At 55.8% G+C, this 26,126-nt stretch overlaps 1 protein-coding gene and 1 long non-coding RNA gene across 8 annotated transcripts in view; both read right to left on the bottom strand.

Moving 5' to 3' along the window:
• Nucleotides 1–2,734: 2,734 nt before the first annotated feature.
• depdc5 (DEP domain containing 5, GATOR1 subcomplex subunit) overlaps nucleotides 2,735–26,126 on the bottom strand; it is a 51,808-nt gene continuing 28,416 nt past the window's right edge. For 3 of the 6 annotated variants that reach the window (XM_088617866.1, XM_088617870.1, XM_088617869.1), the window contains exons 29-43: nucleotides 24,611–24,778; nucleotides 23,367–23,586; nucleotides 21,214–21,347; nucleotides 20,997–21,105; nucleotides 20,721–20,783; nucleotides 19,820–19,992; nucleotides 19,540–19,617; nucleotides 18,286–18,418; nucleotides 10,371–10,479; nucleotides 9,544–9,783; nucleotides 6,536–6,705; nucleotides 5,591–5,762; nucleotides 4,874–4,934; nucleotides 4,193–4,275; nucleotides 2,735–3,442 (exon numbers count right to left, since the gene is read on the bottom strand). In XM_088617866.1, the coding sequence (XP_088473992.1) occupies nucleotides 3,144–3,442; nucleotides 4,193–4,275; nucleotides 4,874–4,934; nucleotides 5,591–5,762; nucleotides 6,536–6,705; nucleotides 9,544–9,783; nucleotides 10,371–10,479; nucleotides 18,286–18,418; nucleotides 19,540–19,617; nucleotides 19,820–19,992; nucleotides 20,721–20,783; nucleotides 20,997–21,105; nucleotides 21,214–21,347; nucleotides 23,367–23,586; nucleotides 24,611–24,778 (2,212 nt within the window). In that variant the 3' untranslated portion in view covers nucleotides 2,735–3,143. The remainder of the gene's footprint in view (nucleotides 3,443–4,192; nucleotides 4,276–4,873; nucleotides 4,935–5,590; nucleotides 5,763–6,535; nucleotides 6,706–9,543; nucleotides 9,784–10,370; nucleotides 10,480–18,285; nucleotides 18,419–19,539; nucleotides 19,618–19,819; nucleotides 19,993–20,720; nucleotides 20,784–20,996; nucleotides 21,106–21,213; nucleotides 21,348–23,366; nucleotides 23,587–24,610; nucleotides 24,779–26,126) is intronic. The other 3 variants (XM_088617871.1, XM_088617867.1, XM_088617872.1) reach the window with 3 other exon arrangements.
• On the bottom strand, nucleotides 18,427–19,533 carry LOC148641367 (uncharacterized). Of its 2 annotated transcripts, none has more exons than XR_015929749.1 (3): nucleotides 19,124–19,533; nucleotides 18,846–19,051; nucleotides 18,427–18,737 (listed from the first exon to the last, which is right to left on the bottom strand). It is a non-coding gene; the product is annotated as an uncharacterized LOC148641367 (long non-coding RNA). The 2 variants fall into 2 exon arrangements; XR_015929748.1 differs by having other exon boundaries at nucleotides 19,160–19,533.

The raw sequence follows: 26,126 nt of genomic DNA, 5'->3' as shown, positions 1-26,126 counted from the left end.
CAGAAACCAGGAGACTCAACCCCCCCAAGGACACTGGCACAGTCTGGTCCAGCTGAGAGAGGAAGAGGTGAGGAGGAGGAGGAGCCCCGGGCACAGCTCAGATCTGCCTGGCCACACGGGGTCAAAGGTCAAATCAGGAGGGGGTGGCTAGTCCAGCACAGTGAGGGTGTGTGCGCCAGCACACGTGCACACAAATTCAAAAGCAAAAAAAAGAGTCGAGATCGATTTCCCACTGTTTCCGATACATCCACACCCACGGGACTCAAATATTTACCCACCAATCCAGCCCTCTCATCTACAGTCCCAGCCTGTTAACCCTCACTCACTCAGTCTGTGATTTCTTCTGACATCTCTTGCTCATTCCTCTCAATGAGTTTGCAAACCTTCTTCCTTCCAGACGAGTTGAACAGACCTTGGGGTCCCCCAGGAGGAGCTGGGATCTGCTGCTGAGGACAGGGGAGTCTGGGCTGATTTACTCATCCTGCTGCTACCGCCACCCTCATGCGGGTCAGCGTCGCTGTGGGCCGGCCGGTCCCAGTACAGCCCGTCAGCGTCGCTGTGGGCCGGCCGGTCCCAGTACAGCGGGTCAGCGTCGCTGTGGGCCGGCCGGTCCCAGTACAGCCCGTCAGCGTCGCTGTGGGCCGGCCGGTCCCAGTACAGCCCGTCAGTGTCGCTGTGGGCCGGCTGTGAGGGGGCTGTGTTCTAGAGCTGCTGTGTGTGTGTGGGGGGGGGGCTGTGTTCTAGAGCTGCTGTAGCTGTGTGAGGGGGCTGTGTTCTAGAGCTGCTGCAGCTGTGTGAGGGGGCTGTGTTCTAGAGCTGCTGTGTGTGTTGGGGGTGGGGCTGTGTTCTAGAGCTGCTGCAGCTGTGAGAGGGGGCTGTGTTCTAGAGCTGCTGCAGCTGTGTGAGGGGGCTGTGTTCTAGAGCTGCTGTGTGTGTTGGGGGTGGGGCTGTGTTCTAGAGCTGCTGTGTGTGTGTTGGGGGTGGGGCTGTGTTCTAGAGCTGCTGCAGCTGTGAGAGGGGCTGTGTTCTAGAGCTGCTGCAGCTGTGTGAGGGGGGCTGTGTTCTAGAGCTGCTGTGTGTGTTGGGGTGGGGCTGTGTTCTAGAGCTGCTGTGTGTGTTGGGGGTGGGGCTGTGTTCTAGAGCTGCTGTGTGTGTGTTGGGGGTGGGGCTGTGTTCTAGAGCTGCTGCAGCTGTGAGAGGGGCTGTGTTCTAGAGCTGCTGCAGCTGTGTGAGGGGGCTGTGTTCTAGAGCTGCTGTGTGTGTTGGGGTGGGGCTGTGTTCTAGAGCTGCTGTGTGTGTTGGGGGGTGGGGCTGTGTTCTAGAGCTGCTGCAGCTGTGTGAGGGGGCTGTGTTCTAGAGCTGCTGTAGCTGTGTGAGGGGGCTGTGTTCTAGAGCAGGGGTACACACTCCCTCTCCTGGAGAGTGGGTCTGCAGGTATTCTAGGTCTCTTTAAGACAGCAGCACCTGTAGAGCTGGGAGCAGGTGTTAAATTGGTCCACTAAAGCCAGTAACCACCTCCAGGAGTTGGAATGAAAAGACAGACACGCCTCCAGGACCAGGATTAAACAGCTGTGCTCTAGATCAGTGGTTCTCAAAGTGTGGTCCGCGGGCTGACCTAGTCATCTTTCTTAAAGCAAGTCTAAGCAGCTCCATTCTTCACATAAACTTTTTAAGTGATAAAAACATTTGCAAATTTTTTTAATTTGTTTGTAAAAATATTACTACTTTCATAAAATGTAATTCAGTATTAATTTTAGTACATTAACAGGTGATGATTTTTACAGGGCAAGACGTAGGCGCATCAGTGACTGGTGTAAGTGGTCCGCGGCCCATGGAGCTTTGAGAACCAGTGCTAGAGCATCCACAGCTACTGGAAGTCAGAGGTCAGCTGCTGGGAGGGACTTGACCCCTTATCAGGTGGAAACATAATAATAATAATAATAATAATAATAATAATAATAATAATAATTGCTTACACTTATATAGCACTTTTCTGGACACCCCACTCAAAGTGCTTTGCAGGTAATGGGGATCCCCTCCACCACCACCAGTGTGCAGCCCCACCTGGATGATGCGACGGCAGCCATAGTGCGCCAGAACGCTCCCCACACACCAGCTCTCAGTGGGGAGGAGAGCAGAGTGATGAAGCCAGTTCAGAGATGGGGATTATTAGGAGGCCATGATTGGTAAGGGCCAATAGGAAATTTAATAGGACAGTGGGGTGTTACACCCCTATTTTTTTCGAGGAATGCCCTGGGATTTTTAATGACCACAGAGAATCAGGATCTCGGTTTTACATTTCTTTCGAAGGACGGTGCCTGTTTACAGTACTGTGTCCCCGTCACTATACTGAGGCATTAGGACCCACATGGACCACAGGGTGAGCGCCCCCTGCTGGCCCCACTAACACCTCTTCCAGCGGCAACCTTAGTTTTTCCCAGGAGTCTCCCATCCAGGTACTGACCAGGCTCACACCTGCTTAGCTTCTGTGGGCTGCTAGTTGTGAGTTGCAGGGTGATATGGCTGCAACTAGATGACTTATCTTATTAATTCGTTAGATCAAGTAACGGTAAAAAGACAAAACCAGACACCCCTGGAAGAGAGGACCTGCCCGGACCTGGGACTGCGGGAAACTGCACTCCCGCTGGTTCGGTGGGTCTTTCCAGGCTGCGCCAGCACCCCCTCTAGTGGCCCACAGACAGAATCTCACATTTCTCACAACAGGGAACGGGGGTGAGGTGTTGCAGAGATTTTTATTTACACCATTTCCTGCACAGAGCCAGGCTCATGGATTGACTCCCTCAGCTCAGTGAGTGGAATCAGGGACCTGGCAATCAGAGATTAGTACAGGGGCAGAATGAAAGACTCATCCCCTCTCTTCTGGCTGAAACCTTCCTGTTGTAAAAGAGGGAAATCGTTCTCTTTTGTTCTCTGCGGTGCAGAGCAAGACGGCCGTCCTCCTCCCCTGCTCTCTCTCCTGCAGGGTTTCGATCAGGTGCCACAGATCTCTGCTGCTTCCCTCTCTGGCTGGGCGACTGACAGAGGGAGAGGATCCGTATTCTCTCCCTCTGGCTCTCTGGGACAGTCCAGCCCAGCGGCGGCCCGTCGGGGCGTGCTCGAGGCCGCAGTCCCTCCGCGTGCCCTCAAGGGGCGCTGGCGTTCATCTTCTCCTGGCAGCTCTCCCAGAAGGCCACCAGCCGGTTGTCCTTGTTGGCGCAGAAGTCGGTGAAGTCGCGCAGCAGCCGCTCCGCCAGCCTCTCGTCGCCCGTGGCCCCCGAGCGCCACGCCTTGGTCAGCATGGTGTTGTAAGCCCAGTTGTAGCCCACCCGCTCCTCGGCGCCGAACAGGCTCTGATTGGACGAGCTCGTGGAGTTCCTTCGCCGTCGCTGCTGCCCCGTGGAGAACTTCCTCTTGGAGTAGGGAAGCTGGAGGAACACTGTCCCTGTGGGTGAGAGAGAGAGTCAAGAGGGAGGGCGACTCAGGCAGACCGGGCTGCCCAGAGAGGACAGGCTGTGCTCCCACTGCCAGCGGGGAGAAATAGAGACAGAGGTGCACTTCCTACTGCACTGTGACAGATACTCTGGGATTAGAGAAACATTCTTCTCTAAACTCAGAAATCTAATCCCAGAGTTCCCACACTTGCCAGAATCACAACAGGTCCCAGTCCTACTGGGAGAGGGAGGAGGGAACTCAGTTGAACTGACAGCCCAGTATGTGATCTCCTGTCACAGCCTGAGGAACATTGAGTCTGTTTCCCAATAATGCTCCTTCTACAGTATATGTCAATATTTTATGATATGTCTTTGTTGTAAATGTCTGTAGCTTTTATTTTACTTTTTGTTTTGTTTCATGTTAATTTTATTTTTATTTGCTTTGGCAACACTGATTGTACCCATCGGTCATGCTAATAAAGCACCTTGAATTGAATTGAATTGAGCCAGTGAGGTGGGAGGTATGTGTGTGTGAGTGTGTGTTGCTCACCAGTGAGGTGGGAGGTATGTGTGTGTGAGTGTGTGTTGCTCACCAGTGAGGTGGGAGGTATGTGTGTGTGAGTGTGTGTTGCTCACCAGTGAGGTGGGAGGTATGTGTGTGTGAGTGTGTGTTGCTCACCAGTGAGGTGGGAGGTATGTGTGTGTGAGTGCAAGATGCTCACCAGTGAGGTGGGAGGTGTGTGTGAGTGTGAAATGCTCACCAGTGACGTGGATGTACTGCGACTTGTTTTCCGCAGGGAAGTTAAAGGCGGACGCAGAGAACTTGTCCTGGATGAAGCCGAACCTGTGGGAGACAGCAGGCAGTCTGTCAGGCTGACCCACAGCACCCAGCCCGCTCAGAACCCACAGCGCCCAGCCCGCTCAGGACCCACAGCACCCACCCCGCTCAGGACCCACAGCACCCAGTGTCCACAGCGCCCAGCCCGCTCAGGACCCACAGCACCCACAGCGCCCACAGCGCCCAGCCCGCTCAGGACCCACAGCACCCACAGCGCCCACAGCGCCCAGCCCGCTCAGGACCCACAGCGCCCAGCCCGCTCAGGACCCACAGCGCCCAGTGTCCACAGCACCCACCCCGCTCAGGACCCACAGCACCCAGTGTCCACAGCGCCCAGCCCGCTCAGGACCCACAGCACCCACACAGCACCCACAGCGCCCAGCCCGCTCAGGACCCACAGCACCCACAGCGCCCAGCCCGCTCAGAACCCCCAGCGCCCAGCCCGCTCAGAACCCCCAGCGCCCAGCCCGCTCAGGACCCACAGCACCCACAGCGCCCAGCCCGCTCAGGACCCACAGCGCCCAGCCCGCTCAGGACCCACAGCACCCACACAGCACCCACAGCGCCCAGCCCACTCAGGACCCACACTGAGCTGCAGCCTCACCTGGTCAGGATGGCCTCCTGGAGAAGCTGCATTCGGTCCCAGTAGGTCTCTGGTTCGAACCCTGCTGGCCAGACAGAGGAGGGTAATGGACAGAAGAACAAGATAGACGCACTCACACTTCCTGACACACTGACCGTCTGACACACAGCCCTGCGGACCCTCTGTCTGACACTGTGCTGCTGACACACTGCCTGTCTGACACACTGTCCAGCTGACCCACTGACTAACACACAGTCCAGTCCAGTTTGTGTGTGTGATTCCCAGTGTTGTGTGTATTGTACTGTGATGGGGTTGACTCTGATCTGTTGTGTTGTAGCTGTGCTGTCCCAGGACTGGTTGTGTGTTGTGTGTCTTGTGCTGCGATGTGTGATGTGCTTTGAGGACCAGGTGGTTGAGGGGGCTCGTCTCCGGACTCTGGTCATTGCTTTTTAGATGTAGCCAGTATTTTATTTGCTCTCTTCTGTATGTTAGGTAACGATGGATAGAGGCCTAATTCAGCTTGTGAAGGGTGATCTTACAGAACTCTGTGTGCAGGACTACTATGAGATTTTGTCCCGGTTACTGCAGTCCTGGTCAGTGACTGGACCCCACACTTCACAGGCTCCAACACTGAGAGTACAAAGACCTGCATGCTGGGTAAGTGAACCCGGTTCCCTGGGAGCTGACCGCCGGGCCAGAGAAAGGGCTCCAGTGTGCCAGTCCAGTCTGCCTGCTCACCCTCGAAGATGTGCTCGCTGCCCTCCCTCAGCAGGCACGCCGTGCTGAGGGGGATGAAGAGCTGGGCACGCAGGGGGTCTCCGTACAGATAGCTGGGCAGGGCAAAGGGCACCTCCAGCACAGGGACCAGCAGGAAACCACAGGATGCGGCCTTGCGGTGCCAACCTTGGACCTACGGGCAACACACACTGAGAGAGAGGGCAGAGGGGCAGAGAGAGGGCAGAGGGGCAGAGAGAGACAGAGAGGGGCAGAGAGAGACAGGAAGAAGAAGAGAGAGAGAGACAGAGGGGCAGAGAGAGAGAGAGGCAGAAGAGAAAGACAGGCAGAGAGAGAGAGACAGAGGGGCAGAAGAGAAAGACAGGCAGAGAGAGAGACAGAGGGGCAGAGAGAGGCAGAAGAGAAAGACAGGGGTAGAGAGGAGAAAGACAGGGGCAGACAGAGACAGGAAGAAGAAGAGAGAGAGGGAGAGACAGAGGGGCAGAGGGAGAGAGGCAGAAGAGAAAGACAGGGGCAGACAGAGACAGGAAGAAGAGAGAGAGGGAGAGACAGAGGGGCAGAGGGAGAGAGGCAGAAGAGAAAGACAGGGGCAGAGAGGAGAAAGACAGGGGCAGACAGAGACAGGAAGAAGAAGAGAGAGAGGGAGAGACAGAGGGGCAGAGGGAGAGAGGCAGAAGAGAAAGACAGGGGCAGACAGAGACAGGAAGAAGAAGAGAGAGAGGGAGAGACAGAGGGGCAGAGGGAGAGAGGCAGAAGAGAAAGACAGGGGCAGACAGAGACAGGGAAAGAAGAGAGAGAGGGAGAGACAGAGGGGCAGAGAGGAGAAAGACAGGGGCAGACAGAGACAGGAAGAAGAGGAGAGAGAGGGAGAGACAGAGGGGCAGAGGGAGACGCTGAGAGAATGAGTCACAGACGCAGGGGAGAGGAGGACCAGTCTCTGACCCTCACCATTTCGAACAGCATGGCTGCCGTCACGGCCATCCAGTGCAGCTTGATCTCAAAGGCGCAGCTCAGGGAGAAGCTACCATGGTAATAGCAGCTGCACCACTCCATCCGCTGGCTGCGGTTGTTGACATCGACGTCCAGGGTGACCGTCTTCTGCTCAGGGACTGTGGCAGCTGGAGGAGAGAGGGGAGGGGAGAGGGGAGAGGAGGAGAGAGGGGAGGGGAGAGGGGAGGGGGGAGAGGAGAAGGAGAGAGGAGGAGAGAGGGGAGGGGAGAGGAGGAGAGAGGGGAGGGGAGAAGGAGAGAGGAGGAGAGAGGGGAGGGGAGAAGGAGAGAGGAGGAGAGGTGAAAGTGGAGAGGAGAGAGGGGAGGGGGGAGAGGAGGAGAGAGGGGAGAGGGGAGGGGGGAGAGGAGAAGGAGAGAGGAGGAGAGAGGGGAGGGGAGAGGGGAGAGAGGAGGAGAGAGGGGAGAAGGAGAGAGGAGGAGAGAGGGGAGAGGTGAAAGTGGAGAGGAGAGAGGGGAGGGGAGAGAGGAGGAGAGAGGGGAGGGGAGAGGGGAGAGTGGAGAGGGGAGAGTGGAGAGGGGAGGAGAGAAGGAGAGAGGAGGAGAGAGGGGAGGGGGGAGAGGAGAGGGGAGGGGAGAGGGGAGAGTGGAGGGGGGAGAGGAGGAGAGAGGGGAGGGGAGAGGGGAGAGGAGGGGAGAGGGGAGAGTGGAGGAGAGAGGGGAGGGGAGAGGGGAGAGTGGAGAGGGGAGGAGAGAAGGAGAGAGGAGGAGAGAGGGGAGGGGGGAGAGGGGGGAGGGGGGAGAGGGGAGAGGAGGGGAGAGGGGAGAGTGGAGGGGGGAGGGGAGGGGAGAGGGGAGAGGAGGGGAAAGGTGAGAATGGAGGGGAGAGAGGAGAGGAGGGGAGAGAGGAGAGTGGAGAGGGGAGAGGGGAGGAGAGAGGGGAGAAGGAGAGAGGGGAGGGGAGAGGGGAGAGTGGAGGGAAGAGAGAAGAGAGGAGGGGAGAGAGGAGAGTGGAGAGGGGAGAGGGGAGGAGAGAGGGGAGAAGGAGAGAGGAGGAGAGAGGGGAGGGGAGAGGGGAGAGAGGAGGAGAGAGGGGAGGGGAGAGGTGAGAGTGGAGAGAGGAGAAAGAGAGAGGAGGAGAGAGGGGAGGGGAGAGGATAGGTGAGAGGGGAGAGGAGAGAGGAGAGAGGAGAGAGGAGGAGAGAGAGGGGAAAGAGGAGAAGTAGAGAGGAGAGAGGGGAGGGGAGAGAGGAGAGAGGAGACACAGGAGAGGCGAATGGGGGAGTAGAAAGGGAGAAGAAGAGCCAGCGACAAAAACAATCCAGAACATGGAAAAAAAATTAATGTCCTTCTCTGGAGCGCCTTTCAAACCGAGAGCCTGCGCCCAGCGGCAGCTCCCGCCTGCAGCAGACCTGGGGGCGCAGTGACCCCGGGGCTTATCTGGCCACCGCGGAGGAGTGACCACGCTGTCCTGACGGCAGCTGCCCTTCGGAATGACTGCTCCCGGCACGCAAACTCAAACCGCCTCAGGACCTCCCTGCTCCTGCAGGCCGGGGCCACGTCAACACGCTGACCGCTGCCGCCGGGGCCGATTCTGGTGCTCGTAGGCCGAAATGTGCAAATACAGGGGTAAACGCCAACTGAAATCCATCGAAGGCCATGATGCAGTTTGAACTATTCTCATGCTAAACCACCTGGTTGATGGATCGAGTTTCTAGAACAGCCGCTAGAGAGTGTAGGATTATTGATTTGGAGCTCCTAGAGTCGATCGCAAGCGTGTTGTTTCAGCTCGTTTTTCGTGAGTCACTGGTGTTTCCCTCCTTCGTAGGCCCTAAAGATTTCATAGGCCCTGTGCCTGCAGAGACTAAAGGGAAATCCGGCACTGGTCCGTCCGCCCTGGAGGAGCCCTGGGCAGTTCCCAGTTCCCAGTTCCCAGTTCCCAGTTCCCAGTTCCCAGTTCCCAGTTCCCCTGTCTGTCGGCAGGCACAGAGGGGAGTGGCCCCAGGTCACTCCGCCCCACAGTTCCTGTCCGACTCCCTCCTGCAGCAGAGGGCCCCTCTGTGAAGTCGGGGTGGACTCGAGGACCACGCTGCCCGAGCACACACCCACCTCAGAGGACGAACCCGGACAGATCTGTACCGCAGTACAGCGTGGTTAATAGAGAGCCCGGCGTGAGGGACCCCTGGCCCACGACGGGTCCCCTGCGTCACTCACGACTTTCGAAACGACAGGGAGCAGGTTCCTCTCCAGAGCCAAGACACAGAGAAATCAAACACAGGCATGCAGACACACACACAGTGCAAATCTGAGCAACATTCATTAATTCGTTCATCGATAAGTGAATGAATTAATCAAGGGTGAGAATTACGGAGGCAGAGAGAGAGACAGCCCACACCACTACACTACACGACCACAGCCAGCACTACAGCATGCACTACAGGCCAGAGACACCGGACAGTGCACTGATTCGGGGGGAGGGGGGAGAGGAGGGGGCGGGCTTGCATTCAGGATTGCAGGGATTGGATAGCCAGGGAGCCCGGGGACTCCACCCTCTCCATGCTGGACCAATCACAGGGAAGGCCACGTCGGCGGGCGGGGTCGGGGAGGCTGCCAGGGGGAGGGGGTATAAAGGACGAGCCAATCAGCAGCAAGAGATCGATCTGATGGGATGATGTCACGTGGAGGCAGTGGTGATGTCACAGGGGTTTGGAGACCGACGGCTTCCTGTTTTGTCGCTGGTCGGCTCGTGGAGGCAGGAACCCCAGACAGGATTCGTTCTCCTTGCCAGCGACAGGACAGTGTCCCCCTCCCCCCCCGAGTCTTTCTCTGCCTTTAGCAGCGGCGTGACGCCCGCCTCTGCCCCGCAGCAGGAGGAAGGCCCTGGCTGTGCGAGGAGGAGGAGGAAGTGTGCTGAACGCCCGTGACATCACCCCCTGCCGCCGCCCCCTGGCAGCGCCCGCGCGGGGAGGGGTGCTGGGGTGCTGGGGCCCTGGGGCCGGGTGTGTCTACCTAGCAGCGCTGCGGCCTGGCTCCGTCCCCCGAAGCTGCGGCTGAAGGAGCTGTGCCTACTTGCGTACGAGGCGGGCCGGCTGGGCAGCCAGGGCAGCAGGAAGGCCGGGATGTCGGAGTGCAGGCGCTCCTCCAGCGTGAAGGCCACCTCGAACCACTTCCTCTGGAACAGCGCAAAGTCCTCCAGCGCCGCCGTGTACCAGGCCGAGGGCTGGGCCTGCAGCCCGGCCTGGACCGCTGCTGGGGACAGGGGGGAGCCCGAGTCAGAGCCAGGGGCCACAGGGGGACAGACAGGGGGACAGGGGAGCAGCCCGAGTCAGAGCCAGGGGCCACAGGGGGACAGGGGAGCACCCCGAGTCAGAGCCAGGGGCCACAGGGGGACAGACAGGGGGACAGGGGAGCAGCCCGAGTCAGAGCCACGGGCCACAGGGGGACAGACAGGGGGACAGGAGAGCAAGCTCGAGTCAGAGCCAGGGGCCACAGGGGGACAGGAGAGCAAGGTCGAGTCAGAGCCAGGGGCCACAGGGGGACAGGAAAGCAAGGTCGAGTCAGAGCCAGGGGCCACAGGGGGACAGACAGGGGAACAGGGGAGCAGCCCGAGTCAGAGCCAGGGGCCACAGGGGGACAGACAGGGGGACAGGGGAGCACCCCGAGTCAGAGCCAGGGGCCACAGGGGGACAGACAGGGGGACAGGGGAGCAAGGTCGAGTCAGAGCCAGGGGCCACAGGGGGACAGACAGGGGGACAGGGGAGCACCCCGAGTCAGAGCCAGGGGCCCGAGGCCACAGGGGGCAGGGGGACAGACAGGTAGACAGGCAGATGACTCACTTCGGTCTGGATCCCTGTCGGCCACAATCCTATAGAAGTAAAAGCCGTAGACGAAAGTGCGCATGGCTTCTCCTGACGCATGGGCAATGAGCTGGTCTTCCAGCATCTTCTACAGCAAGACAGACAGACACAGGGTCAGATGTAGTCAGAACGAGAGAGACGCAGGTCAGACAGACGCAGGGTCAGATGTAGTCAGACAGACAGACAGATGCAGGGTCAGACAGACAGACGCAGGGTCAGATGCAGTCAGACAGGGACGGACAGACAGACCCAGTGTTAGACAAACACATGGTCAGATGTAGTCAGACAGAGACAAACAGACAGATGGGTCAGATGCAGTCAGACAGCCAGATGCAGGGTCAGACAGACGCAGGGTCAGACAGAGACAGACAGACAGACGCAGGGTCAGATGTAGTCAGACAGACAGACAGATGCAGGGTCAGATGTAGTCAGACAGAGACAGACAGACAGACACAGGGTCAGATGTAGTCAGACAGAGACAGACAGACACAGGGTCAGATGTAGTCAGACAGAGACAGACAGACAGATGCAGGGTCAGATGTAGTCAGACAGACAGACAGATGCAGGGTCAGACAGACGCAGGGTCAGATGTAGTCAGACAGAGAGAGAGACAGACAGATGCAGGGTCAGACAGAGACAGACAGATGTAGGGTCAGACAGACGCAGGGTCAGATGTAGTCAGACAGAGACAGACAGACGCAGGGTCAGACAGACGCAGGGTCAGACAGACGCAGGGTCAGACAGACGCAGGGTCAGATGTAGTCAGAAAGAGAGAGACAGATGTAGGGTCAGACAGATGCAGGGTCAGATGCAGTCAGACAGAGACAGACAGACAGACGCAGGGTCAGATGTAGACAGACAGAGAGACAGGGTCATACAGACGCAGGGTCAGATGCAGTCGGACAGAGAGAGACAGACAGACAGACGCAGGGTGAGACAGACGCAGGGTCAGATGTAGTCAGACAGACAGATGTAGGGTCAGACAGACGCAGGGTCAGATGCAGTCAGACAGAGACAGACAGATGCAGGGTCAGACAGACGCAGGGTCAGATGCAGTCAGACAGACGCAGGGTCAGATGCAGTCAGACAGACGCAGGGTCAGACAGACGCAGGGTCAGATGTAGTCAGACAGAGACAGACAGATGCAGGGTCAGACAGACAGACGCAGGGTCAGATGTAGTCAGACAGAGACAGACAGACGCAGGGTCAGATGTAGTCAGACAGAGACAGACAGACAGACAGATGCAGGGTCAGACAAACAGACGCAGGGTCAGACGTAGTCAGACAGACAGACAGATGCAGGGTCAGATGTAGTCAGAACGAGACAGAGAGACGCAGGGTCAGATGTAGTCAGACAGACAGACAGATGCAGGGTCACACAGACGCAGGGTCAGATGTAGTCAGACAGAGAGAGAGACAGACAGACGCAGGGTCAGATGTAGTCAGAGACAGACAGATGTAGGGTCAGACAGACGCAGGGTCAGATGTAGTCAGAGACAGACAGACAGACGCAGGGTCAGATGTAGTCAGAGACAGAGACAGACGCAGGGTCAGATGTAGTCAGAAAGAGAGAGACAGATGTAGTGTCAGACAGACGCAGGGTCAGATGTAGTCAGAGACAGACAGACGCAGGGTCAGATGTAGTCAGAGACAGACAGACAGACGCAGGGTCAGATGTAGTCAGAGACAGACAGACAGACGCAGGGTCAGATGTAGTCAGAAAGAGAGAGACAGATGTAGGGTCAGACAGACGCAGGGTCAGATGTAGTCAGAGACAGACAGACAGACGCAGGGTCAGACGTAGTCAGAAAGAGAGAGACAGATGTAGGGTCAGACAAACGCAGGGTCAGATGCAGTCAGACAGAGACAGACAGACAGACGCAGGGTCAGACGTAGTCAGAAAGAGAGAGACAGATGTAGGGTCAGACAGACGCAGGGTCAGATGCAGTCAGACAGAGACAGACAGACAGACGCAGGGTCAGATGTAGACAGACAGAGAGACAGGGTCATACAGACGCAGGGTCAGATGCAGTCGGACAGAGAGAGACAGACAGACAGACGCAGGGTGAGACAGACGCAGGGTCAGATGTAGTCAGACAGACAGATGCAGGGTCAGACAGACGCAGGGTCAGATGCAGTCAGACAGAGACAGACAGACAGACGCAGGGTCAGATGTAGACAGACAGAGAGACAGGGTCATACAGACGCAGGGTCAGATGCAGTCGGACAGAGAGAGACAGACAGACAGACGCAGGGTGAGACAGACGCAGGGTCAGATGTAGTCAGACAGACAGATGCAGGGTCAGACAGACGCAGGGTCAGATGCAGTCAGACAGAGACAGACAGACGCAGGTCAGACAGACGCAGGGTCAGATGTAATCAGACAGAGACAGGGTCAGACAGACGCAGGGTCAGATGTAATCAGACAGAGACAGACAGATGCAGGGTCAGACAGACGCAGGGTCAGATGTAGACAGACAGAGAGACAGGGTCAGATGCAGTCGGACAGAGAGAGACAGACAGACAGACGCAGGGTGAGACAGACGCAGGGTCAGATGTAGTCAGACAGACAGATGTAGGGTCAGACAGACGCAGGGTCAGATGCAGTCAGACAGAGACAGACAGATGCAGGGTCAGACAGACGCAGGGTCAGATGCAGTCAGACAGAGACAGACAGATGCAGGGTCAGACAGACGCAGGGTCAGATGCAGTCAGACAGACGCAGTGTCAGACAGACGCAGGGTCAGATGCAGTCAGACAGACGCAGGGTCAGACAGACGCAGGGTCAGATGTAGTCAGACAGAGACAGACAGATGCAGGGTCAGACAGACAGACGCAGGGTCAGATGTAGTCAGACAGAGACAGACAGACAGACGCAGGGTCAGATGTAGTCAGACGGAGACAGACAGACGCAGGGTCAGACAGACGCAGGGTCAGACAGACGCAGGGTCAGACAAAGACAGACAGATGCAGACAGATGCAGGGTCAGACAGACAGACGCAGGGTCAGACGTAGTCAGACAGACAGACAGATGCAGGGTCAGATGTAGTCAGACAGAGAGAGACAGACAGACAGACGCAGGGTCAGATGTAGTCAGAACGAGACAGAGAGACGCAGGGTCAGATGTAGTCAGACAGACAGACAGATGCAGGGTCAGACAGACGCAGGGTCAGATGTAGTCAGACAGAGAGAGAGACAGACAGACGCAGGGTCAGATGTAGTCAGAGACAGACAGATGTAGGGTCAGATGTAGTCAGAGACAGACAGACGCAGGGTCAGATGTAGTCAGAGACAGACAGACAGACGCAGGGTCAGATGTAGTCAGAAAGAGAGAGACAGATGTAGGGTCAGACAGACGCAGGGTCAGATGTAGTCAGAGAGACAGACAGACGCAGGGTCAGACGTAGTCAGAAAGAGAGAGACAGATGTAGGGTCAGACAGACGCAGGGTCAGATGCAGTCAGACAGAGACAGACAGACGCAGGGTCAGACGTAGTCAGAAAGAGAGAGACAGATGTAGGGTCAGACAGACGCAGGGTCAGATGCAGTCAGACAGAGACAGACAGACAGACGCAGGGTCAGATGTAGACAGACAGAGAGACAGGGTCATACAGATGCAGGGTCAGATGCAGTCGGACAGAGAGAGACAGACAGACAGACGCAGGGTGAGACAGAAGCAGGGTCAGATGTAGTCAGACAGACAGATGCAGGGTCAGACAGACGCAGGGTCAGATGCAGTCAGACAGAGACAGACAGACAGACGCAGGGTCAGATGTAGACAGACAGACAGATGCAGGGTCAGACAGACGCAGGGTCAGATGCAGTCAGACAGAGACAGACAGACAGACGCAGGGTCAGATGTAGACAGACAGAGAGACAGGGTCATACAGACGCAGGGTCAGATGCAGTCGGACAGAGAGAGACAGACAGACAGACGCAGGGTGAGACAGACGCAGGGTCAGATGTAGTCAGACAGACAGATGCAGGGTCAGACAGACGCAGGGTCAGATGCAGTCAGACAGAGACAGACAGACAGACGCAGAGTCAGATGTAGACAGACAGAGAGACAGGGTCATACAGACGCAGGGTCAGATGCAGTCAGACAGAGACAGACAGATGCAGGGTCAGACAGACGCAGGGTCAGATGCAGTCAGACAGAGACAGACAGATGCAGGGTCAGACAGACGCAGGGTCAGATGCAGTCAGACAGACGCAGTGTCAGACAGACGCAGGGTCAGATGCAGTCAGACAGACGCAGGGTCAGACAGACGCAGGGTCAGATGTAGTCAGACAGAGACAGACAGATGCAGGGTCAGACAGACAGACGCAGGGTCAGATGTAGTCAGACAGAGACAGACAGACAGACGCAGGGTCAGATGTAGTCAGACAGAGACAGACAGACGCAGGGTCAGACAGACGCAGGGTCAGACAGACGCAGGGTCAGACAAAGACAGACAGATGCAGACAGATGCAGGGTCAGACAGACAGACGCAGGGTCAGACGTAGTCAGACAGACAGACAGATGCAGGGTCAGATGTAGTCAGACAGAGAGAGACAGACAGACAGACGCAGGGTCAGATGTAGTCAGAACGAGACAGAGAGACGCAGGGTCAGATGTAGTCAGACAGACAGACAGATGCAGGGTCAGACAGACGCAGGGTCAGATGTAGTCAGACAGAGAGAGAGACAGACAGACGCAGGGTCAGATGTAGTCAGAGACAGACAGATGTAGGGTCAGATGTAGTCAGAGACAGACAGACGCAGGGTCAGATGTAGTCAGAGACAGACAGACAGACGCAGGGTCAGATGTAGTCAGAAAGAGAGAGACAGATGTAGGGTCAGACAGACGCAGGGTCAGATGTAGTCAGAGAGACAGACAGACGCAGGGTCAGACGTAGTCAGAAAGAGAGAGACAGATGTAGGGTCAGACAGACGCAGGGTCAGATGCAGTCAGACAGAGACAGACAGACGCAGGGTCAGACGTAGTCAGAAAGAGAGAGACAGATGTAGGGTCAGACAGACGCAGGGTCAGATGCAGTCAGACAGAGACAGACAGACAGACGCAGGGTCAGATGTAGACAGACAGAGAGACAGGGTCATACAGATGCAGGGTCAGATGCAGTCGGACAGAGAGAGACAGACAGACAGACGCAGGGTGAGACAGAAGCAGGGTCAGATGTAGTCAGACAGACAGATGCAGGGTCAGACAGACGCAGGGTCAGATGCAGTCAGACAGAGACAGACAGACAGACGCAGGGTCAGATGTAGACAGACAGACAGATGCAGGGTCAGACAGACGCAGGGTCAGATGCAGTCAGACAGAGACAGACAGACAGACGCAGGGTCAGATGTAGACAGACAGAGAGACAGGGTCATACAGACGCAGGGTCAGATGCAGTCGGACAGAGAGAGACAGACAGACAGACGCAGGGTGAGACAGACGCAGGGTCAGATGTAGTCAGACAGACAGATGCAGGGTCAGACAGACGCAGGGTCAGATGCAGTCAGACAGACAGATGCAGGGTCAGACAGACGCAGGGTCAGATGCAGTCAGACAGAGACAGACAGACAGACGCAGAGTCAGATGTAGACAGACAGAGAGACAGGGTCATACAGACGCAGGGTCAGATGCAGTCAGACAGAGACAGACAGATGCAGGGTCAGACAGACGCAGGGTCAGATGCAGTCAGACAGAGACAGACAGATGCAGGGTCAGACAGACGCAGGGTCAGATGCAGTCAGACAGACGCAGTGTCAGACAGACGCAGGGTCAGATGCAGTCAGACAGACGCAGGGTCAGACAGACGCAGGGTCAGATGTAGTCAGACAGAGACAGACAGATGCAGGGTCAGACAGACAGACGCAGGGTCAGATGTAGTCAGACAGAGACAGACAGACAGACGCAGGGTCAGATGTAGTCAGACAGAGACAGACAGACGCAGGGTCAGACAGACGCAGGGTCAGACAGACGCAGGGTCAGACAAAGACAGACAGATGCAGACAGATGCAGGGTCAGACAGACAGACGCAGGGTCAGATGTAGTCAGACAGACAGACAGATGCAGGGTCAGATGTAGTCAGACAGAGAGAGAGACAGACAGACGCAGGGTCAGATGTAGTCAGAGACAGACAGATGTAGGGTCAGATGTAGTCAGAGACAGACAGACGCAGGGTCAGATGTAGTCAGAGACAGACAGACAGACGCAGGGTCAGATGTAGTCAGAAAGAGAGAGACAGATGTAGGGTCAGACAGACGCAGGGTCAGATGTAGTCAGAGAGACAGACAGACGCAGGGTCAGACGTAGTCAGAAAGAGAGAGACAGATGTAGGGTCAGACAGACGCAGGGTCAGATGCAGTCAGACAGAGACAGACAGACGCAGGGTCAGACGTAGTCAGAAAGAGAGAGACAGATGTAGGGTCAGACAGACGCAGGGTCAGATGCAGTCAGACAGAGACAGACAGACAGACGCAGGGTCAGATGTAGACAGACAGAGAGACAGGGTCATACAGATGCAGGGTCAGATGCAGTCGGACAGAGAGAGACAGACAGACAGACGCAGGGTGAGACAGAAGCAGGGTCAGATGTAGTCAGACAGACAGATGCAGGGTCAGACAGACGCAGGGTCAGATGCAGTCAGACAGAGACAGACAGACAGACGCAGGGTCAGATGTAGACAGACAGACAGATGCAGGGTCAGACAGACGCAGGGTCAGATGCAGTCAGACAGAGACAGACAGACAGACGCAGGGTCAGATGTAGACAGACAGAGAGACAGGGTCATACAGACGCAGGGTCAGATGCAGTCGGACAGAGAGAGACAGACAGACAGACGCAGGGTGAGACAGACGCAGGGTCAGATGTAGTCAGACAGACAGATGCAGGGTCAGACAGACGCAGGGTCAGATGCAGTCAGACAGAGACAGACAGACAGACGCAGAGTCAGATGTAGACAGACAGAGAGACAGGGTCATACAGACGCAGGGTCAGATGCAGTCAGACAGAGACAGACAGACAGACGCAGGGTCAGATGTAGACAGACAGAGAGACAGGGTCATACAGACGCAGGGTCAGATGCAGTCGGACAGAGAGAGACAGACAGACAGACGCAGGGTGAGACAGACGCAGGGTCAGATGTAGTCAGACAGACAGATGCAGGGTCAGACAGACGCAGGGTCAGATGCAGTCAGACAGAGACAGACAGACAGACGCAGGGTCAGATGTAGACAGACAGAGAGACAGGGTCATACAGACGCAGGGTCAGATGCAGTCGGACAGAGAGAGACAGACAGACAGACGCAGGGTGAGACAGACGCAGGGTCAGATGTAGTCAGACAGACAGATGCAGGGTCAGACAGACGCAGGGTCAGATGCAGTCAGACAGAGACAGACAGATGCAGGGTCAGATGCAGACAGACAGAGAGACAGGGTCATACAGACGCAGGGTCAGATGCAGTCGGACAGAGAGAGACAGACAGACAGACGCAGGGTGAGACAGACGCAGGGTCAGATGTAGTCAGACAGACAGATGCAGGGTCAGACAGACGCAGGGTCAGATGCAGTCAGACAGAGACAGACAGACAGACGCAGGGTCAGATGTAGACAGACAGAGAGACAGGGTCATACAGACGCAGGGTCAGATGCAGTCGGACAGAGAGAGACAGACAGACAGACGCAGGGTGAGACAGACGCAGGGTCAGATGTAGTCAGACAGACAGATGCAGGGTCAGACAGACGCAGGGTCAGATGCAGTCAGACAGAGACAGACAGATGCAGGGTCAGACAGACAGATGCAGGGTCAGACAGACAGATGCAGGGTCAGATGCAGACAGACAGACAGAGGGATCAGGCAGACTGGCTGCTACAGGTACAGGCGGGGCGGGCCGAGGGGCGGTACCTGCATGATGTCAATGGCCATGCCCTGCGTAGCCACGCCCTCCACGTTGCTGACCAGCCAGTGAACGACCTCCGCACTGATGAAGCAGTTGGGAGGAAGACCCTTCTGCTCAGGGAGGAGCTGCACCCCGGTCCTGCAGGACACAGAACCCCCAAATTCACAAGGAGCAGATAGTACCCCAAATTCACAATGTACACACAACACAAATTCACAACACACACACACCACATCCAAAAAAACAAATTCACACTGCACACATCCCTCAACACCCCCCCACACACTGCACACATCCCTCAACACGAGGGTGTACACACCCCTCAACACCCGCACACACACACTGCACACACCCCTCAGCACAAGGGTGTGCACACGTATCTCAACAGCACACACAGGCTGCACACACAGGCTGCACACACATCTCAACAGCACACACATCTCAACAGCACACACATCTCAGCTGCACACACACACGCTGCACACACACACGCTGCACACACACACGTATCTCAACAGCACACACACACGCTGCACACACACGTATCTCAACAGCACACACACACGCTGCACACACATCTCAACAGCACACACAGGCTGCACACACACACGTATCTCAACAGCACACACATCTCAACAGCACACACACACGCTGCACACACACGTATCTCAACAGCACACACACACGCTGCACACACGTATCTCAACAGCACACACAGGCTGCACACACACACGTATCTCAACAGCACACACATCTCAACAGCACACACATCTCAGCTGCACACACACACGCTGCACACACACACGCTGCACACACACACGTATCTCAACAGCACACACACACGCTGCACACACACGTATCTCAACAGCACACACACACGCTGCACACACATCTCAACAGCACACACAGGCTGCACACACACACGTATCTCAACAGCACACACATCTCAACAGCACACACACACGCTGCACACACACGTATCTCAACAGCACACACACACGCTGCACACACGTATCTCAACAGCACACACACACGCTGCACACACGTATCTCAACAGCACACACAGGCTGCACACACACACGTATCTCAACAGCACACACATCTCAACAGCACACACACACGCTGCACACACGTATCTCAACAGCACACACAGGCTGCACACACGTATCTCAACAGCACACACAGGCCGCACACACATCTCAACAGCACACACATCTCCACACCCCACCACGACAGGCCAGATGGCACTGTTGTCTCACGTCGGGTGCTTGAGAGCTTCCAGTATCTCCGTCAGTGTGGAGGAGGAGGTCAGGCTGGACGCTCCTGGGGCCTGGGCACTGCAGGAGCACAGGACAGACATGAGCAGCACTGCGGAGCCCTGCATCTTGCACTAAGAAGTATGTTCCTCATTCTAGATTGTGCTAAAAATTGAGTTTTGTAACTACAGACATTTTGATATATATTCTTGATAGATAACATACACAATTCATTTACTGTGCTCACAAAGTGACATTTGAAAGTCACCTTCTGAACATATACCTGTTCTCCGTAGCAACTCCAGATGGTGGCCCCGCCTCTCCAGAATTCTGAGACCCAACTGGACCCCCCAGCTGGTTAAAGCCCCCGGGTCCAGTCCTCTCTCCTGATTGGACAGCTGGCTTCTCTGTCACTCCGCTCTCCACGGGATTGGTTGCTGTCTGATCCACTGACATCTAGGCCAGCACAGGAGTCGCAGTCGTAAGTTTCAAACAGAAAACTGCACCTTCTACAGCACAGTCCGATCCCCCCACCCCCCAGAGCTGGACTGGGGTTTCTGGATGTTGTTTCAGACAGACAGACAGAGATCAGCAGGGAGCACTGAGCATGAATCCAGGCAGGCAGGCAGGCAGGCAGGCAGGCAGACAGACAGACAGACAGACAGACAGACAGACAGACAGACAGACAGACAGACAGACAGACAGACAGACATCAGCAGGGATCACTGAGCATTTAACCAAGACAGACAGACAGACAGACAGACAGACAGACAGACAGACAGACAGACAGACAGACAGACAGACAGACAGACAGACAGACAGACAGACAGACAGAGATCAGCAGGGATCACTGAGCATTTAACCAAGACAGACAGACAGACAGACAGACAGACAGACAGACAGACAGACAGACAGACAGACAGACAGACAGACAGACAGACAGACAGACAGACAGACAGACAGACAGACAGACAGACAGAGCATCCTGGCGCACACACGTGTGACACACCACTCCATCGCTGTCACCGCATGCTGGGACTTGAGTTGATGGGCAGACAAACGAGCTCAGTAAACGAGAGAGGCAGCAACTGGACACACAGCCGGGGGATTTCAGACACACGCAGCTGAGGGGCAGGAGAGGAGTCTTAACTAAACCCCGGGGGCAGAGGAGCAGGGTCACTGACCTGGGGGTGGAAGATGGAGGAGGAGCGAGGGCTGCGAACAAACTCCAGGAGGAAGGCCCCGTCCTGTCAGCGCAGAGAGAGGGAGACAGGGAGGGAGGAGGAGAGACGGGCGCAGGGAGGAGGAGAGAAAAGAGCACAGAGAGCTAAAGAACACAACCACCACAGGACCACAACCCACAGCAGACAGCACAGAGCGAACAGGGCTTTCAGCACCCAGCGCCGGGGCTCCCAGCTGCACCACAGCACGCGCCCGCGCCCCAGCCCCCTCCTGCTCACCTTTCGGGGGCTGTCCACAAAAGTCGGCGTCATGGCAACAGCCACCGTGTCGCTCGGCGGAGCTGCAGATTTCCCAGCCAGCATTGCGGCCTGATGCTCCTCAAGGCTCCTGCTCGGGAAGCACAGCGCATCGTTAGCCGCGAGACGGCCCAGCCCCGCAGCGAGCCAGACGCACCGCAACGCGACACTCCATCACCAGAGGGCGGCGGGAACTCACTTGTGATTCGCCTCCATCTCCAGCAAGGCTGACAGGGCCGAAGTTCCCTTCTTGCCCACAGGGGGCGCTGTGGGCTCCTGGGGGTAGGCAGCCAGCGGCCCCGACACCGGCAGACCCTTCATCGCTGCTCCCTTCTGTGAGGGGGATTGAAGACCGAAACTGATCAACAGCAGCCGGCAGCCATATCACCCTGCAGCTCGCCACTGGCAGCCATATCACCCTGCAGCTCGCCACTGGCAGCCATATCACCCTGCAGCTCCCCACCGGCAGCCCCACTGAAGCCCAGCAGGTGTGAGCCTGGTCAGTACCTGGAGGAGAGACTCCTGGGAAAAACTAAGGTTGCTGCTGGAAGAGGTGTTAGTGGGGCCTGCAGGGGGCGCTCACCCTGCGGTCTGTGTGGGTCCTAACGCCCCAGTATAGTGACGGGGACACTATACTGTAAACAGGCGCCGTCCTTCGGATGAGACGTAAAACTGAGGTCCTGACTCTCTGTGTCATTAAAAATCCCTACATGCTGCCGCTTGGTAAGATAATACGAAAAAATAATATTAACTTTCATTCATATGCTGATGACACTCAAATATACATTTTGTTTACACCAAACGACAACTCTTCTATTATTACTTTAGTTAATTGCATTAATGAAGTAAAGATTGGATGTGTGAAAACTTTTTGTTACTCAACTCTGATAAAACTGAGGTTCTGTTGTTTGGAGGCAACAATACTGATAGGACTACTATAACTTCAGCACTTAACTCAGAGGATTAAAAAATTTGCCTCAAAGACTCTGCACATAACCTAGGTGTTATATTAGACACAAGGCTCTCATTTAACTCATGTTAAAACAGTATCTAAAACATGCTTGCTGCAGTTAAGAAATATTGCCAAACGAAAGCAGTTTGTCTCCACTGAAGACACAGAGAAGTTAATACATGCTCTTGTATACAGCAGGTTAGGCTACTGCAATGCCCTACTATCAGGGAGCACCCAACACTCTTTCAACACCTTACAGCGAATTCAGAATGCAGCAGCTGGAATTGTTAATAGGAGTAGAAAGTACAACCATATAACCCCTATACTTAGCTCTCTTCATTGGCTTCCTGTCAAAATCCTTCTACTTACTTACAAGGCTCTCAGAGGTCAGGCACCTGTCTATCTAATGGAACTTATTCATGTTTACCATCCACGTCTCCCGCTTAGATCACAGAAGGTCTTCTGCAGGTCTTCTTCATATTCCATACATTAATAAAAAACAGCTGGCAATAAAAGCCTTTAGTTACAGGGCCCCTAGCTTATGGAAGACTCTCCCACCCCATATTCGGGATGCCGAGTCAATCTCAGTGTTCAAATCCAAACTGAAGACCTATTACTTCAGCCTAGCCTGCTCACACCTTACATCATAGCCTGCTGCAACCATGGCTGCTGGGGCTGCTGTCCATGCCATTGTGTGTCTCTGTGTTGGCCCACCAGGTAGATACATCTGCTCTGACCCAACTATCCTATTCTCCTCCCCACATGCCCGGATGGCGCCCGGGCTGGGTACCATCTGAGTTGGATGCTGCATCACTGCCATGGATCCAAGAGGGACATCGTTTTTGCTGGTCTACAGAGAACTGCATAGAGTACTGACATACAGAAAACATGAAAACATTCATTTCTTCCTTTTTTTTTAATTGTATAATGTTAGCATGCCCAAAGGGGTTGGGCAGCCAGTTGACCTTGGACACCTAAAGGTTTATTTTCTTCTTACTAAGGAGTTTTTGGTTCCTCTCCTCCATTGTCTTCTGGTCTTTTCTGTTCTGTGTTCACAACATGTATGGTCAGTTGCTTCGTTAAGCGCCTTGGGGGCAACCTTGTTGTGAAAGGTGCTATATAAAAATATATTGAATTAAATTTAATAATAATCCCCATCTCTGAACTGGCTCCATCACTCTGCTCTCCTCCCCACTGAGAGCTGGTGTGTGGGGAGCAGACTGGTGCATCACCCAGGTGGGGCTGCACACTGGTGGCGGTAGTGGGATTCCCCATTACCTATAAAGAGCTGTCAGTGGAGAGTCCAGAATAGTGCTATAGAAGTGTGAGGAATCATTACTGTCAACAACGCGACCGAGAGCCCCTCTCAGGCCTCCTTCCTGCCACTCCCAGCGACTGACCCGGATCATGCGGTCCGAGCGGTGCCGGCGCCGGATGCGGTTCAGCCCTTCAGTGAAGCGGATGAAGCCGTCCAGCAGGGCCCAGTCGTCGGCCTCACCGTGCGGCCGGTCGCCGTACACATCACAGCGCCCATCGCCCTCCGCCATCCGCCGCACCGCCGACACGCACGCCGGCAGCAGCAGGAACCGCGTTCGCCAGAACTTCAGGGAGTCGATCAGGCTGGGAGAGAGCCGGGAGTCACCGGAATATCAGACACAGCGGGAGAGAGGAGAGAGCCGGGAGTCACCGGAATATCAGACACAGCGGGAGAGAGGAGAGGGCCGGGAGTCACCGGAATATCAGACACAGCGGGAGAGAGGAGAGGGCCGGGAGTCACCGGAATATCAGACACAGCGGGAGAGAGGAGAGGGCCGGGAGTCACCGGAATATCAGACACAGCGGGAGAGAGGAGAGAGCCGGGAGTCACCGGAATATCAGACACAGCGGGAGAGAGGAGAGAGCCGGGAGTCACCGGAATATCAGACACAGCGGGAGAGAGGAGAGAGCCGGGAGTCACCGGAATAGCAGACACAGCGGGAGAGAGGAGAGAGCCGGGAGTCACCGGAATATCAGACACAGCGGGAGAGAGGAGAGAGCCGGGAGTCACCGGAATATCAGACCCAGCCGGGAGTCACCGGAATATCAGACACAGCGGGAGAGAGGAGAGAGCCGGGAGTCACAGAAATATCAGACACAGCGGGAGAGAGGAGAGAGCCAGGAGTCACCGGAATATCAGACACAGCCGGGAGTCACCGGAATATCAGACACAGCGGGAGAGAGGAGAGAGCCGGGAGTCACAGGAATATCAGACACAGCGGGAGAGAGGAGAGAGCCGGGAGTCACCGGAATATCAGACACAGCGGGAGAGAGGAGAGAGACGGGAGTCACCGGAATATCAGACACAGCGGGAGAGAGGAGAGAGACGGGAGTCACAGGAATATCAGACACAGCGGGAGAGAGGAGAGAGCCGGGAGTCACAGGAATATCAGACACAGCGGGAGAGAGGAGAGAGACGGGAGTCACAGAAATATCAGACACAGCGGGAGAGAGGAGAGAGCCGGGAGTCACCGGAATATCAGACACAGCGGGAGAGAGGAGAGAGACGGGAGTCACAGGAATATCAGACACAGCGGGAGAGAGGGGATAAGTGAAGAGGGAAGAGAATCACCCTTCTCGCCGTGCTCCGCCCTCCCCCTCTCAGTACCTGAAGTCCTCGGATCCGGCCGAGCAGATGTACTGGTCCAGGTAATTCCACTTGTACTCCTCCAGACGCTCGTGGCTGAACTCCACCCAGCAGGACTGGAAGTGACCGTCCGAGTGGGAGGGACACAGACTGTAGCTATACTGGATCTGAGCACATTCATAGGGGTACCTGAGAGAAAGCACAGCACCCCAGAGACACACGTCACAACAAGAACAAGAATGCAACACAGCGCAGGGAGGTCACGTCACAAGGACAGTAACACAGGGCAGGGAGGTCACATCACAAGGACAGTAACACAGGGCGATGAGGTCACGTCACAAGGACAGTAACACAGAGCAGTGAGGTCACGTCACAAGGACAGTAACACAGGGCAGGGAGGTCACGTCACAAGGACAGTAACACAGGGCAGGGAGGTCACGTCACAAGGACAGTAACACAGAGCAGTGAGGTCACGTCACAAGGACAGTAACACAGGGCAGGGAGGTCACATCACAAGGACAGTAACACAGGGCAGGGAGGTCACGTCACAAGGACAGTAACACAGGGCAGGGAGGTCACGTCACAAGGACAGTAACACAGAGCAGTGAGGTCACGTCACAAGGACAGTAACACAGGGCAGGGAGGTCACGTCACAAGGACAGTAACACAGAGCAGTGAGGTCACGTCACAAGGACAGTAACACAGGGCAGGGAGGTCACGTCACAAGGACAGTAACACAGAGCAGTGAGGTCACGTCACAAGGACAGTAACACAGGGCAGTGAGGTCACGTCACAAGGACAGTAACACAGGGCAGGGAGGTCACGTCACAAGGACAGTAACACAGAGCAGTGAGGTCACGTCACAAGGACAGTAACACAGGGCAGGGAGGTCACGTCACAAGGACAGTAACACAGGGCAGTGAGGTCACGTCACAAGGACAGTAACACAGGGCAGGGAGGTCCCATCACAAGGACAGTAACAGAGCAGTGAGGTCACGTCACAAGGACAGTAACAGCGCAGTGAGGTCACGTCACAAGGACAGTAACACAGGGCAGGGAGGTAACGTCACAAGGACAGTAATAGAGCAGTGAGATCACGTCACAAGGACAGTAACACAGAGCAGGGGGGTCACGTCACAAGGACAGTAACACAGAGCAGGGGGGTCACGTCACAAGGACAGTAACACAGGGCAGGGAGGTCACGTCACAAGGACAGTAACACAGAGCAGTGAGGTCACGTCACAAGGACAGTAACACAGAGCAGGGGGGTCACGTCACAAGGACAGTAACACAGAGCAGGGGGGTCACGTCACAAGGACAGTAAAAGCGCAGTGAGGTCACGTCACAAGGACAGTAACACAGCGCAGTGAGATCACGTCACAAGGAAAGTAACAGAGCAGTGAGGTCATGTCACAAGGACAGTAACAGAGCAGTGAGGTCACGTCACAAGGACAGTAACAGAGCAGTGAGGTCACGTCACAAGGACAGTAACAGAGCAGTGTGGTCAAGTCACAAGGACGGTAACACAGCACAGTGA

The sequence above is a fragment of the Lepisosteus platostomus genome, chromosome 24, assembly GCF_059453375.1.
Source record: "Lepisosteus platostomus isolate fLepPlt1 chromosome 24, fLepPlt1.hap1, whole genome shotgun sequence".
NCBI classification, from domain to species: domain Eukaryota; kingdom Metazoa; phylum Chordata; class Actinopteri; order Semionotiformes; family Lepisosteidae; genus Lepisosteus; species Lepisosteus platostomus.
Note: the sequence above shows the minus strand (reverse complement) of the source record. Positions and strands in the feature narration are given on the sequence as shown.